The sequence below is a fragment of the Harmonia axyridis genome, chromosome 1, assembly GCF_914767665.1.
Source record: "Harmonia axyridis chromosome 1, icHarAxyr1.1, whole genome shotgun sequence".
NCBI lineage: Eukaryota > Metazoa > Arthropoda > Insecta > Coleoptera > Coccinellidae > Harmonia > Harmonia axyridis.
Genome location: NC_059501.1, coordinates 70,213,738 through 70,226,860, shown reverse-complemented (window position 1 = coordinate 70,226,860; position 13,123 = coordinate 70,213,738). Strand labels below are relative to the sequence as shown.

Genomic DNA, 13,123 nt, shown 5'->3' with positions numbered 1-13,123 from the left:
CGATTTATCTGTTCCACGTTCTCATTAACTTCAAATTCACAGTAGCATTGAATTCGGTCAACAACAACAGGAAGAAATAACGACAAATTTAATCACAAAACATCAAAAAAATCAAAGGATTCGCATAATGCATTATACTGATAAATATACAGATGTTGCGTAATCACCGGAAAGTGCTATTTACGATTTATTGACGTAAAAAATAAATGCACTTATCAGGCTTGTCGGACTTCGCTTTGCTAAACGTTAACGAATTTTATTGCCACTTGGGGAGGCTTCTGGCTTTTTTTTCGATTCTCTGAAAAGAATGTTGATTCCTCAGAATGAAATGCGCAAAATATACGAGCAAACGATTTCATTTAACCATTTCCAACGTATTCTTCTAGATAAATATAAGAAGTTCTATTATTTCATACTATATTCCATTATATTGAATTATTTTTAATTTTTTACATCAAATCAAGTAGTGTTGGGCGTGGGCTCATTAGAATATCAAAATAATGGTTCCTACGATTGTTCAAGCTTTTTATAGAGTCTCAACACAGCAGAAGAACCTGAAACTGCAGGGCCCGCTCTAGAGAGACGACAAATATTGGAGGGCGGCATTATCAACTTTTTCCGAGGAACTTGGATTCCTGGAAGAAAGAATTAAATAATTCTTTTTCAATTTCAACGAATTTCATAAATAATATTTTATCAAATTTAGATGAGCTTGTTTATAATTTATTACATTCCACGTTTCCTGAATTATCTATTCAATTGAAATTTGAAACCATAAAAAATAATTTCACTTAAAATACATTTTTTTCTTCCCTGAAACACTCTTTATAAAAGGAGTTTTCACACTTAATCTATGAATACAAATTCACTAATAACCTTTGCTTAGTACAAAACCTCAAATCTACATGGGTGTCTAACCAATAAACTTTGCTAGTACAAAACCCCAAACCTGTAAGGGTGCTGGCTTGTATTTTTGCCGGGGCGGCAGAAACGCTAGAGCTGACCCTAGATCCCGATTAGTTTGGCTGGCGACGGCTCTGTTCTTCAGTAGAACAATACAAACGTCAAAACCATCACATCAATGATCGTAAACGCTATCCTATTCAATATCGATCCCATAGGTTCACCCCCTGAAGCAAATCTGCCTAATGAAACGCACCGATGCACCATATGAAACAAGACTTCTGCTGCCTCCATTTAACCATCAGGAGTTTCCTTTGTGCATGATGTGGCTAATTGGGATTCGTATCATGAATATTACGCCGCTAAATGCATTTGGGAACTTGATAATCGATTTGAGGCACAAGTTTATTGGTGGCGTAAGCGATACTTTGGAGAACTGAGGGCGAATTTCACAACAATGGAAAAGTTCCATTAAAATATCACCTAGAACGTCGACATTCCGTTGAATGGTTCTGGAATATAATGAACATCGCGACCTTTCAGATTTGGTTTGGACAATATAGAAATGTCGAATTCATCGGTTCATTTCTCTGAATGGAATTCTTCGAAAAGGACCAGGCAGCAGCCTAATGGAAAATTTGTTAATTATTCTGAATTTTTCTTATTTCGCAGAATTTGGCCTTTTGAACGAGAAAATCTTTGGAACCATATAACTAATATTTTTTATAACTAGTTTTCAAGATACAGGATGTCGAAATAATCAGATATTAGAAAGCAGACAATGAGATATATTGTTGATTCATTCTCGAGATACAGGTATTCTATCGAAGAATGAGTTTCAATTATTTCGCTACAGATCTATTATGGGTATCGTTTAACCATAGAAATTTCTGAAAAAAATCTTTTGGACTTTTTCGAATAATTCGAATAGAAACCAAGATATAGCAAAAAATTTGAAACAGTATTTTTTCAGAAACTCGAGAACGAATCAAGAAATCTATAACCTACTCGTATCAGTCGTATCTGCTCTTGGATATCTAAATATTTCGAAAAAAGGGATTGGGGGTCTCTGAGTCTTATAGTTATCCCCTGTACAATATCTCTTGATATATTACCCTGTATATCTCAAGAACAGGTCCTAGCAAAGACAATACTGTTTGACATCATAAAAGTGTGCTCAAATTAAGAGTAATGAAAAAAATTCCACGGACGACTTTTTGAATTATAAACTGAACGAATTCCATTTTGAATAATGCTTGACTCACCTCGTATCTAAAAATAATTTTTATTAAAAACAAGTCCAAAATTATTACCTTTCATTCAAGATGTATTCCTACGAGAAATGTTACTTTAAAGAACTCATTTTCCAACTCCAACACCCTGTATCTCGTAAATTAGTTATAGAGTTGAGTTGGACCCATAGATTTTCTTTTTCAGGAGGTCATATACGAAATATTCAGAAAAATGTTCGAGAGGATATATGTTTAGACAATTTTTTTTCATGAAAAGAGCTGTTCTATCCGACGCCAAAATTATTGTACTAAAATCTGGAGAACCCTGTATATTTGAACTTATAGTTTCACAACTATGATATTGAACTTTTCCTGTCAGAGAGCACGACCATTGACTGCACCTGCCGTTTCCGAATTCTTATACTTCTTCCAATCATACCATGATGAAAAACTTCCAGAATAATTCAACCATTAGTTGAAATATTTTCTTTCTGCCTATAGAAACGGTAGGTTTCACACTTATCCTTTCTATCTAACCTCTCTTCATCAAACTGAAAGACTTTTCAATTTCAGATGAAAAATTCATTTATATATTCTCAGTTGACCTAACCGCAATCGATTACCAAAAAAATAAGGGATAATTAAAAATATATAGTCTGTTTTTCATTTATGTATATGTCATTAGCTGATGATTTCAAGAATACTATGGAAGAATTGATAACCAAAAGAGCAAGAGACTTACCTTGAATGTTTGGTTACTCAACAACTGCTTCTTCTTTATTTTCATCGAGACTTCTCTCCTCAGGGCACCTGTTTCTCCAGTCTGACCAGCAGATTGGACAGCTCCCGCGAGTGACCAGTCTCTTCCTCCAAAAGACTAAAAAAATGCAGGATTAGTTTTATATTCACATAGAACCGCGAATTTATTCGTTCTAAAGACCCGAAAGATAATATTTCCTTTGGAATTTGCAGATACATATAATTTTGATTGAAATATTGGCATTATTCCCAGTGTAGAGGAGTTAACTAATTGATTCCTGTCATTAACAGCTGCATGCCTATTGTAACACCCATTGTTAATCAGGAACCTAATAGAATAATGGAATCTGCTGATTTGTCATTAAACATGGATGTTTATTAACAATAGGTAGAAATACAAGTTACAGAGACAAATGGTAACGATTGAAAAAAGGAAATAAGCCTCTTCCAAAAGTTTTTGTTTTGCCCGACATAAAAAATTTAATTAGGGAATCAAATGGAGCCGAATATTTTTGGTGATGTCTCTTATTTAGTATAACATTTCACACAATAGGTACCGGTCCTAACCTGTAAAAATGTTTTTCTTCAATTATTCGACTTTATTCGTCAAAGTTTTACAATGATGCATCAAAAACAAAATGAAGTGCATTTAATCAAAAGTTTTTCTTACCCTGATGGCATCAGCAGCTAAAGGTCCACAAATACAACCAGCTTCGTGGTAGAGCTGCAAATATTGATCTTTGAGCCAAATGAGTTTCCGATCACTCAAAGATAATTGCCGAGACAGACCTTTAATCAGCCATGAAAGACCACTGAACCATATTCTGCAAAAGAAATACAAGGAGGATAATGATTCGTTTTCTTATAATTGTTGATCTGCTGTTCTTGTAAGAACTAGGTGCGAATAACAAATTGAAAAAAAAAATGGGAAAAAAAGGATTTGAAAGGTGCACCCCGGCTTGTTCCCTCATGGGCTCTCAAGAAGATTAAGTCCAAAAAATCGACAGAAAGGCCATAAAATTAGAGCCCCTGGACTACAGACTAACGACATAGTATAAAAGCTAGAAGTTTCTGTACGAAATATCTCTAGAAGGTTTAGTTACTAAAAAAATAATTCAATTCAAGATGGAAAGATTTGAATCATTACATTAATCCAAAATGAAGCGCTCTTTCTATGAACAAATTGGATTATGATCACTTCACAATGTCTATAATAAGATCACCCGAACCTTAGCATATTCAAGAAGAATATGTCTGTGATTAACGCTTTGATCAGGTTGATATTTTGCGTGTATATAGCATCATCATTTCAAGCTTAGTGGAAAGCATAACCAACGCCATAATGAATTCAGGAAGGATATATTCGACGGAATTGAATTTTGCAGGTATGGTGTATATAAAATATTCAGGTTGGGTGAATACATTCGGAACGATCAGATATGCAATGTTATTCCAGAGAACTCATGGTCCAGTGAAACAATCAAAATATCTGCGTGATACGAATTCGAATGAACAAGTGTTAAATGACGGAGTAGGGATGGCCACCGTTGCAGTCTGCTCTAGCCGTCTTCATTTACAGTTCGACCGTAATAAGTTTTCTGCCCTTTTGTATTCATGGCGTCAGCTTGCACGGTAAACTGCTCTCAAAGTGTTGAATATAGGAAAATGGGGAATTCCTGTCGTAGTCATTCTAGATATTCACGGAAGAGTTCTGCAGAGAAGATGTTTGGGATCTGCTGACCTTGGCTGCAGTCTGTTGAAGCTAATTCAACTTGTTTTCACTTGTTTTATTGTAGAACCATGTTAATGAAAACTACTCCTTAGATACTCTCTTTCAGTGACGGAGTAGGGATGTCCACCGTTGCGGCCTGCTCTAGCGTTGCTAAATTTTAATATTTGTCGTTCTCTGACCATGAGATGAGTTACGACAATTTTATTCCTTTGTCTGCGAGGAATCTACAATTTGCGACAATGAATGACACAAATAATTTCCTTTGTGAAAACTTAGGGTCTTTTTCGTCAGGGCCAGCGCGAGCAATTTTGGCGCCCGAAGCAAAGAATTTTTTGGCGCCCCTGCTGAAAAAAAAGTATCAGTAAACACTCACCCCCCCCTCCAACAAAAAACATCACCTGTCCCGCGATGATAATTCGCCATTTTTGATTTCTCTAGCGTTTTTGCTAATCGTTTCTTTTTAAAGTCGTTTCCACTGGGTTTCTTTTTTTTCGGACATTTTTACCTACAATAAACTCCTGGATTTTTTCGACGACAATGCGTAAGTAATATATCTGATTCTCACATTCACAAGACACTGCATACGATCGATGAAAGATTACCTATCACACCACAAGATTCAAAGGGCGGTAAGGCATGCAAAGCTTCAAAAATGAATTAAAAACGTACGTTCCGCTGAAAACATTTAGAATTTACCAGTTATTAGTTTCGAATGCAGAATTGTAGGAATTTTACACATGTTGAATGTGTAAACAACTTCCACGTAATTCGAAGTGTTGTTTTTCGTCTTTGTGAAATACATTACATCCCTTCAATTAGGGTAATAGGCAATTCTGCTTATAATGGTTGGATTGCCATGTATTATTTATTGAACAGGCCGCTTAGTGAAGAGGGTTTGGAGATTTTCATTGCAGGGAATGTTGATACATGCAGCAAAGCGGACCATGATTATGTTGTTTTTAAGAGTCAAGACTATATTTTTTCAGGAATATGAAAGGGCGGTCACAAACTAGGCTAAATTGCCGCCTTCGAAAAGAGGCGCCTGAAACAGTCGCTTCACTGTTTCACCCCTAACGCCGTCCCTGTTTTTCGCCAAAGCTGAATTGAAAATGAAATAAATTCTATGAAAGTAAGAAATTCATCTCATATAATGGAATAACATTGTCGTAACCCATCCCACGGTGGGGAGTTACTAATATTCAAGTTGCAGCGTTAGAGCAGGTCACAACTGTGGCCATCCCCACTCCGCCATTGGAACGAGAACACTCGTTCATTCGATATCATATTACGCAGATGTTTGATTGTTGAATTGTTTCACTGGACCATGAGAATTCTCTGGAATAACGTTAAATATCCTATCTTTCCGAATGAATTTACCAAACCTGTATAACATACATATTTTACATTTATGTGGTTTCCAAGGTAATATTTTCACAAGAATGAACGAGTTTTCGAAAGTTCCTGATGGGAATCCTGTCCCCATTGTTTTTCAATCAGGATCTACTCTAAGGTGTAGTTTTCATTAACATGTTTCTTCAATAAAACAAGTGTTGAATTAGCTTCAATAGACTGCAGCCAAGGTCAGCAGATCCCGAACATCTTCTTTCACGGTCACTAAGAGGAATCGATCCTGCAGAAAACTTCCGTGAATATCTAGATTCTAGACCGACTACGACAAGAATTCTTCATTTTCCTATATTCAACACTTTGAGAGCAGTTTACCGTGCGAGCTAACGCCATGAATACAAAAGGGCAGAAAACTTATTACGGTCGAACTGTAAATGAAAACGGGCTAAAATATGTTATTGGTTTTTTCGATTTATAGTGCGGCCATATGGTGCTATTCCCATTCCGCACTAGTCGTTTATTGGAGTTACGATGTTCTGCATAAATTCCGGCACGTCTTATTCAAAATGTTCTATTGGTTGAGCCAAATTGATGGTACTGATGAAAAAGAAGATTCGAAGCACGATTGTACGAATATTGTTTGATGCGATTGAGTATGATTGGAAACTGCCAGTATCTTTTCTATATCCATCAGTTTCCATTGGTAAACGAAAATTTCACGCATTTACTCTTCTTATACTATTTATTCACTTGATATTTTCGAAATTTTTCCGTGGAATTTTTGGGTGTGTTCGGGGTATATTCCATAAATCAAGTTTGGCAGCTGAGAAAAAGAAATGAGTTCATCTCGCTTTTTATTGTTCTCATAAATCCGAGCATAAAAAACATTCCGGTTTTTTGGGAAACACCGTTATTAAACAATTTTATTCGGAAGGGAACATCTTGTGATTGCGAATTCGTAGGTGTACGATCTTTTCCCAAGCAGGGTAAAAATTCTTTCAAAAATCTTATGAGAAAAGGGGGTCGAACATCATATAATTATAAATATATAAATAATATTGTCTATTATGTTCATGAATATGTTTGAAAAATTTCTGTTGGCGTTCATTTCGGCATAAGAAACTCATTGTAAGTATCCGATGAAGAACATAAAGTGTTCGAGTTTTTGAAAAAATTTCAATTCATAAGATTGTGGTGATCCTTTGCTAGACCACTATATGGCGCCACACGCTGCGCAATACTAGGCAGATCAACCCAACTGTTCTAATGTAAAGCAACACGCTTCGCAATGGAGATGGAAGGTGTATATGACAGGGATGAATGAATTGCCATACTGATGATTCCATCAGTGGATTAAACGAGTTTTTTACCCCAAACAGAAATTGTTCAGTATATTCAAAATATTCCATCACCTTCAAAATTATGTCACTGGACTTCTTCTGTCATTCAGAAATTCTTGAGGAGGTTACTACTCCGCTTGGAGGGCTGATCGTAGACCGACGAATTTGCAATCACAAGATGTCCCCTCGAAATAAAAAATGACCTTTGCGGAAAAACGCATTCTTATGGAAATATCCGACTGGACAATTTTAAGTGGGCCGCACTAAATATCTGTTCATTACATCTACAGCCATATGTAGCAAAAAACTAGATAATTATTCAACAACGACATTACCGTAAAGAAGTGTTAAATGTTATCAAATAGGTATGAAATAAAATGAAAATGAAATAATTCAAAATTTTAATGGATTTTAAAACAAATATAACTAGGTAGTCCAATGGAAAATTCATGAAAATTGAAGGTTGAAAATAAGAAAAAATTATTCGCCGAAAATAATAACGATTATAACCCTTATGAGGTGATTTGAATACCTAAGGTGAATATTCAATGAGATCGTAAGAGTATAAGACGATACATTCATTTATCATCTTGTTATTAGAAGATTTATTTCAGTGTCTACAGAAATTCTGATCAACCAACCTATGGGGTATCCGAGAAAAAAAAAAAAACTGAAAACAAATCGTAGAAATTATTTGTCCATCATTTGATAAGTTTTCTGGAACCTACCCTTGAATATAGTTTTCATGAGCACTCATTTTTAGTTTTTGAGAACATGAATCGATACAAATTAATGAATGAAAAAACAAATAATTGATCGTTAGATAGGTAGATCTTTCATCTGAGTAGATGAGTTGATTATGTATAGATACCAGTTAGGTAGATCCAATGATTGTACTAATATGAGTCTTTCACAGTTTTGATCGTCGTTTTGTTTCCATTTGATAGAAAATGAGGCATATCTAATTGTCTTGTTAATATTTTTTCATTGTAGTGTTTATTAGCTTGGTATCATGAAGCTGGATTTTGAAGGTCCAAAGTGATTATAATGCTGAGTTACTGATGTTAATTCAGTTTCAGAACCGACTAAATCGTTCAAAACAATAGTCTACAGTTAAATTCCATTTAAGGATCTCACATCTGGAATAGCGCACCATAAATTTGTGCAGATATCAGGTTGAACTGTCAATTCGACTATTCTCCAATCTGAACGATATGCGGTTTTATATTTCACCATAAAAAGAATACTCCTCATTTTAGAGTGGATGAAAGGATTTTATAGGACGTATAAAACGTAATGAAGGTATATCGGTTGGAAATCTTTATTGCTTCGCAAAGAGAGTGTATATTAAAAGGACCAACGATGCTGTTTTCATTGGGAAACCATAAAAATTGCGAGGCTTTCGGAAAATGAATTGTTAGGTACCAAGACTGTACCTAACAATTCATTTAAAACCCGTATTGAAATATATAATATGGCAGTGTTGATTATGAAACCGTTATAACCTTTCCGATCAATATCCAATACTTTTCCTAATTTGAGAACCAGGAACAATGAATTAATCATAAATTGATTATTTCATTAATGAACACTATTATTGTTTCTTTGTCTTTATAGTCGAATTTTATTCCTATTTCTCTTCATCTATGGTGTACAACTTTGCTTCCGCCATTTTGCAATAGATGACTGTAGTGTTAAGTGGTAGTCGAAATGAATATATCGTAGATGTCATACAATAAGTTTACGTAGAGGAAGGTCACCTAATTTTGGATAGCTTTTCTTATTCAACTTATTTTTTTTTTTTTTTTGTGTGAAAAAAAGATATTTTATTATTTTTTTTGTGCCTGAAATATGTTATCAACTCAATAAAAACAGTATATGCTCACGAAAATATTTATATCAACTCAAAAGAGCATAATAAATAGACCAAAGCAAAACATAGCACTTTTTCAAATAGAAAAAAAGGGTTCCCAATTTTGGATAGGGTATCCAATTTTGGGAACCCTTTTTTTTCGAGCAAAATCACACACATAAGCGTTCGTTTTCTCACTACCAGCACAGTCTTCGTGTGCCCATCGGAAACAAATTGAACACTGTACCCAGGCTTCTCCATGTTGGTCTGCTGAAAAGTTTCCAGTGCAGAAAATACACGTTGCGTCATCGTTTTCATCTGCGTCCATATCTGAGTCATCGTCATAAAAAAAGATTTTGTGAGGAGTCAGAGTCAGAGAGGTTCTTATTCAACCTTTCGACTCTTCTTTATCTTCTTAGTTTCAACAATCGTCTTGTTTTTAGTTTTTTTCAAAAGATTCTAGTTCTGGCGACTTTTCCTTCTTTTCGTTGTCGTTCTTTAACACTAGCTTCTAATTCGTTTTTATAGGGCGTACTTGTTATGTTATTACCGCTGCGGAACCAGATTTACGTCCCCTGTTTGAAGTAGGTACCGAACTGCAGGATGTTAACGCGACAAATCTTGAACTTTTACAAAGTTCGACAACCAATTGGTTTCAACACTGCCATCGGTTTGTTGTTTCGGGGAAGTACTTTCAATAGATAGTTGAATTGAGGTGCTATTGTTGTTGTTTAATTCGGATGAATAAGTGTTATCGGGGGTCAGTTGTCAAGGCGGAGTTCTCTCTCTCTCTGCCTTTCTAGGAGAAAATCCTAATTTTGGATATCCAATTTTGGGAAGCCTCTCCTATCCAAAATTGGGCAACCACTAGACTCTAGGTTAGGTGATTAAAATCAAAATGTCCATAAGAGTAATTCTTATTTCAAATACATAGGCGCCTTCTACTACTATTCTAATACATCCTCGTAAACTTACATTATCCTACGCTAAGTACGCACCTTTTTATAACTGTTTACACGAGGTGAAACAAAAAAATCGTTGTTACAAATAAACACATAATATTATTATGCCACCTAGTATTTAACAGTCGAACTATGTGCTTCACACGGGATTATTTTATGTTAAGGGTGCTTCGTTCTGTGGATTCAATCCAAGAAAACAGTAAACGGATATTGAGATAATGCAGTATTAGGCAACTATCCAATATTAGGCGACTTTCCTCTATTTGTAAACATAACGCCATCGAAATATTAGTCGATGTGTGGCTGCATCATAAAGTTATTTTCGATTAAACATGTCAGCCTACGAGCCAAATTCTCGTCATTTGCAGGAGGTTTCAATTTTATTCCTCAATATGAAGAAATTTGCGGCTGAGGCTCACCGAATGCCCTCAAATACCTATGATGAGGCAGCTATTAGTGAAAGAACGTGCCGAGAGTGGTTTCAACGCTTCAAAAACGGTGGTTTTGACACGTTGTAGACGAGCATGGCAGCGGAAGAGAGAAGGTTTTCGAAGATGAAGAATTGGAGGCATTACTTGATCAAGACTCGTGTCAAACGCAACGAGAATTGGCAGGATCATTGGAAGTGACGCCATACCAAAACGACTGAAAGTCATGGAAATGATTCAGAAACAAGGAAATTGGGTGCTGTACGAGTTGAAGCCGAGGGATGTTGATAGGTGTTTGTTTGCTTGTGAACAGCAACTTACAAGGTAAAGACGAAAGGGATTTCTGCATCGCATTGTGATAGGACACAAAAAATGGGTTCATTACGATAATCCCAAGCATAGCAAATCATGGGGATATCCCGGCCATGCTTCCACGTCGACGGCCAAACCGACTATTTGGTGATACCAACTCGGCGTGATGCATTATCAGTCGTTGGAGCCGACCGAAAAAATCACAGGCAATCGTTATCGAACGCAATTACTGCGTTTGAGCCAAGCATTGAAAGACAAACGGCCGAAATACAATGAGAGATATGATTAAGTGCTTTTACAGCATGACAATACTCTACACCATGTTCCGAAAGTGCTCAAGACACACTCGGAAATGTTGAAATGAGGAGTCCTACCCTACCCGCCGTATTCTACAGACGTTGCTCCATCGGATTATCACTTATTTCGATCAATGACATACGGCCTGGCTGACCAGCACTTCCGGTCTTATGAAGAAGTGAAAAATTAGATCGTATCGTGGATCGCTTTAAAATATGACCAGTTTTTTCAAAGCGTGATACGTACGCTGTCGGAAAGATGGGAGAAAGTAGTGGCCAGCGATGGACAATATTTTGAATCATAAATGTATAACTAGTTTAAAGCCTCGAATTTCGGAAAAAACGTTGGAAGCAAAGTTGTATGCCAATGTATTTATCAATAACCTTTGATGAAATATTAACACCAATTACCTATTTAATACCCCATTGTCCCTCATTGTGTTAGATATGATGAAAAAAAATACTCACCTACAAACAGCTGGAGGGCATACGATGTACAGCAGGCGGTTATCACTGATGCTGCATCCGTAAAGAATTGTTAGAGCACATTCGTTTCCAGGCTCATGGACCAATCCATACCTTCTAGCTACTGCAGCCAATTCCTGATCTTTCTCACTATCTCTTCCTCCCAGTTGGAGTTCTTTCACGGAAACCAAGTCGAGGAATCTGTTTTACAAATGGAAAATGTTGTTGAAACATTGAATTTGTAATTGTTGTTTAATTCATTTCTATTTTTTTTTTTTGAATAAGATTAGATTGAAATTATTTTTATGCTCTATTGGCTGAGGCTCAAATTTTCAGTACTGCTTTTTGATCTTTCGATCAAAGTCCTGCTCAATAAGTTCTGAGGAGATCTTTTCTAGTATTGGAAAATCTGACAACATCCTCAGAAGCCTTAGCTATCCAATCGCGAGGAATAAGAACTGCACAGTACATGCTCGGGTGTTTCTTTCTGAATATGGGCCTATTCAGTACAAGTATTATCTGTTCAGACTGTACTCTGTCAACAATCTCACAATAATCCGAAGCTCAGCTCGGTGTAGCTGTAGAAGCTTCTTGATGTAGGACGCCAAAAGTTTTGGTGTATTTTGCTTGCTCAGTCAACACTTCCGGATATATATATATATTCTTTTGAGAAAGAGCAAATACAAAATATTAATTTCAAACAATCAAGCATATGTGTCGATGAATCTCAGTATTAGCAGAGGAAATGTAACGGGGCATCATACATTTCAACGTATGATACAAGAGAACAGATAAAAACCTGTAATGTTCTTTTCCAAGCCCAAATGAAGATTTCGAACCCAACTACCCTTGAGGGTGCTTCGAAATCACATTTAGTTGGCATTTAGCCCGTGGGTTAAGCCGAAAGGCCTGAATTCAATTGATTCATTAACCTAAAATTTCCGGCCAGTTTCTTGGCAGAAGCTTCCTAGTCTGAGAGATTCAAATTATTTTTCATTTTATTTTAAATTTTCAAAGACATTCAGAGATAATGTTATTTTTGAGAACTTTACCCTTCATCCAGAGTGCTCCCGACGTTCGTCGTTTGTTCTTGTGCCGCCTGCGACGCAAGTTTGGTCAGCAATCCAGATGCTAAGGTCTCTTCGGGGTTGAAGGAAAGATTGAAATCCGTTGTGAAGGGGTCGTTTTCAGAATGGTTTCCGGCCTTCAGAGCACTCCAACTAGGTCGTACCCAGGTGAGGGTGGAAGAGGCTCGATCTAGTCGCAGGAAGTACATGCTACCTTTGTTGATGCTTTGAGCATTTGTTGGACCTTCTACTCCTTCCCACATGACGACCGTGCTTCCATGGTGGAGGATCTGCAACAGAATAAAATGAGGAAGTTTTTGGAGAAATATTGAGTCAATAAAATTGTTAATATACGTGATTCTACCCAATATACATAGATGAGTTCTAAATTAACTACTCAGTTCTGAGAATGAATATGTGGTCTTTGA

At 36.3% G+C, this 13,123-nt stretch overlaps 1 protein-coding gene across 6 annotated transcripts in view; it reads right to left on the bottom strand.

The window, feature by feature from the left end:
* Window positions 1-13,123, bottom strand: part of LOC123671009 (1-phosphatidylinositol 4,5-bisphosphate phosphodiesterase epsilon-1-like) — a 317,167-nt gene that overhangs the window by 38,934 nt on the left and 265,110 nt on the right. For all 6 annotated transcript variants that reach the window (XM_045604639.1, XM_045604638.1, XM_045604640.1 and 3 more), the window contains 4 exons: window positions 12,681-12,985; window positions 11,632-11,829; window positions 3,565-3,718; window positions 2,878-3,012 (listed from right to left, as the gene is read on the bottom strand). In XM_045604639.1, the coding sequence (XP_045460595.1) occupies window positions 2,878-3,012; window positions 3,565-3,718; window positions 11,632-11,829; window positions 12,681-12,985 (792 nt within the window). The remainder of the gene's footprint in view (window positions 1-2,877; window positions 3,013-3,564; window positions 3,719-11,631; window positions 11,830-12,680; window positions 12,986-13,123) is intronic.